Genomic DNA, 2,925 nt, shown 5'->3' with positions numbered 1-2,925 from the left:
TCTGGATGCTACCTTCGTAAAGCATGTGCATACACCCATTTTTACGTGACCAATTGCTCGAATCCTGGTTAAGTATAAAAGGTCAAATACGCAGTCATTGATGAAGCACTGAAAAATAGGCTTCCGTAAGAAATATCCCCATAATTCCAAGCGAATTCAACAAAAGTAAAATCAATGAAGATAAACTTATTCTGATGAAATGTATGCAAAGTTCGTCGTGTCTTCGATGTAGCCCGCTAAAATTATTTGTGATAATGTCCTTTGGGGATTTGTAGACACTTGTTATTGGTTGCGTGTGGGCATCATAGCCGCCAGCGAACCGATTCGGTAGCCTACTTTCGACCAATTATATGCCCACATTTATGCAATGTCGGTTTGACCAAAGCGATTGATGGGTATCCAGGGTCTTCTACCCACATTTCCTTCCCCCGTATTGCCTTGACACCCCTTCAGTTAGACATTGTCCTTAGGTGGCACTAGTGCTGGTGAGAGACAATGGCATGGTCAGCGTGCTAAATGGAATAGACGGTTGTGCATGGAAGTGAAATGGGAGAAGTGGAGGTGGCTAGCACCAGTGCTTCTTTGGCTTAGGGAAGCAGGTCTTATCAAGGTGGACTTGACTATGCTACTACATTACATGAGAAGAGTGACTACCAAATAAGTGAATTCAAATGTCCTTTCATAAATCATGGCTTTCCCCAAGCACCGTAATTGGACCGCATGCTTCAAATAATTGTTACCACTCCAAATTTCCTTTGCGTATAGTGGAGGGTGGAAAAGTGCGTCATTCGGACAATTATGAGATCAAATTCAAAAAAGTAGGCAAAAGCGGGCAACTGCAAAAAGAAACACTAAATGCCTTCGTGGTGTAGGTGACATGTAGGTCACAGATGTCGATGAACTACCGGTGGCCAGGTAATTTTGCATATATGACACTACAATCGGTTAACCTTCCCCCTTTTTATCAATTTTAATTGCTCTCCTTTTGATTTGATATCCCAGGAATGTAAAACTTGCTTTTTTAAGCAAGGAAGTTTATGTGTCACACTTAGGTGCCACGGACGGCTCTAAACTACTAAAAGCGTACTTAATTTCGATGCTGCTGATTACACCTTTACATTAATGTAAAATGCTTTTACTAAGTGTTTTGCCGCCTATTTGGCAGTTTTGCTGTCGATTTTTTGTCAATCAGTGAAGTTTTATGCTTAAGGCGTGACAGCTACCACCGCTAAAGGTCAACACATGATTCACTCGTGCCATGAGAGTGATTTGGAAGCGTGCGGACGCATCATCTGAACAGGCCGGTATTCTGGAGCACTAATCAATGCTTTCGCATTAGAGGCGCCTTCCAGACACTAGGTAGACAATGAGATGGGTGTGGAAATAGCCCAAGCAACTAATTGAAATATTGTCTCCCTTTGATTAGAGCATCATCCATGTCAAGCAAACTAACCAACTGTTCAAACTTGGATCATCCACTTTGAAAACTGTAATATGAACCCATTTTGAGGAACATAGTGTTTAAAGTAGATGCCCTACATCTATGTCTCTACTGAGCCATTTCTTCCCATTACCCTGAAACGCCTTCCCTCAGAAGCACTTATCCACGGTCAACTGGGTAACAGTTTCCTGGTGTGTATCAGTGACTGTTGCCTCGGATACATCGTCTCTCACGTCGCCTCCAGTGGTGCCTGCACTCATGTCTTTTTGCATCTACTCAAGCCTCTCATAACTGGCGCCAATAACATCAGTAACTGGGGCGAGTGGGAGCAGTGGAACGGAAGTGGTGATGTGATCCACAATTCTACCATCTGCAGAGTCAGCGAAGGTTATTTCGTGCCTCTCTCAGTTCCTCAATTGTTACAAGGTGAGACATTGTGCTGTCTTGAAAAAAAAATGGAAGTAATATCTGGTTAGATGGGCCGCCATAATTTCTATTGTTCATTTGTTCGGTTCATTTCTTCAAGTATGCCTGTTTATTTCTCTATAGTATCTCAAATAAGGGAATAGACAATCTAATGTTAATGACCCTTGAAGCAGAGGTCGACTGTTGAATCGTATTAAGCACAGTAAAGAGGGTCCAGTGCACTTACATGCTACTTACCGTTTCGCAGTAGCATCCTAGGCTTGACGAACTCAAACGCCATGTCTGTGTAAGATTAATGTCCACACCGGTGCCTGTTGACCACCGTCTTCTCTACTAGGACCACTCGGTTGTGAACAGGAAGGAGGAGAAGGAGGAGGGACTGTATCCCCACCATCCCATCGGTCAATCATTCCCTCCTGTCGCCTCCTCCACTTCCTCCGTCACTGTCTCTTCCAGTCCTCCATTTGCTGACTACTTCGCTTTCCTCTTCTACCGAAACTATGCAGACTATGCAAACTATGCCGTCTTCTGATTGTTATAGTAAGGTTAAAGGAAATAAAATTATGGCACTAGTAAGGTTAACTATGATGTTAGCATTTAACGTGCCTTCCTGTTACTTTGGGTTGAGGTGTGAGTGATGTTGAAGTTTAGTAAGGAGGACGAGTTAGTTTCAACTGAGTTGTCGGCCCTCACATTATTGCCCATAAAATGCTGAGAAATAAGATCCTTTTCTATAATAAACAGAAGAGGCAATTCAATGCACTGTGTCAAACCACTTCTAGAGTTATCAGCAAATTCTGTTAGCATACCTAGAATGCCGTACCCAACTAAATTTTGCCTCAACAAACATTTCACTAGCAATTGGAGACGCTATTTGTGCTCTCACGTTTGAATAAGGTGCTGTGTCTACTGCCATTTGTCAGTAGTATATGCGCACCTCGAGGCGTCAACTTACCTTCTCAAACACGCTACCCACCGCATTCCACAAATTCGGAATTCTCTCCAAATGAAAGTCAGATAAGAAGTATTTTCCCTCATGGTTGGTATGTAGGCAGTCG

The 2,925-nt window shown here is 42.9% G+C and overlaps 1 protein-coding gene across 1 annotated transcript; it reads left to right on the top strand. All coding sequences in view use genetic code 11, as the record gives it.

Moving 5' to 3' along the window:
- Positions 1–1,530: 1,530 nt before the first annotated feature.
- Positions 1,531–2,399, top strand: EGR_11075 (hypothetical protein; the record flags this gene model as incomplete). Its single annotated transcript, XM_024500324.1, has 2 exons — positions 1,531–1,818; positions 2,205–2,399. The coding sequence occupies 2 exons, from the start codon at positions 1,531–1,533 to the stop codon at positions 2,397–2,399; spliced, it is 483 nt and encodes a 160-aa protein (XP_024345263.1).
- Between the last annotated feature and the right edge of the window lie 526 nt (positions 2,400–2,925).

This window comes from Echinococcus granulosus (genome assembly GCF_000524195.1).
Source record: "Echinococcus granulosus chromosome Unknown EG_S00364, whole genome shotgun sequence".
In the NCBI taxonomy this organism is placed as follows: Eukaryota; Metazoa; Platyhelminthes; class Cestoda; order Cyclophyllidea; family Taeniidae; genus Echinococcus; species Echinococcus granulosus.
This window is presented reverse-complemented; position numbering and strand designations above follow the sequence as displayed.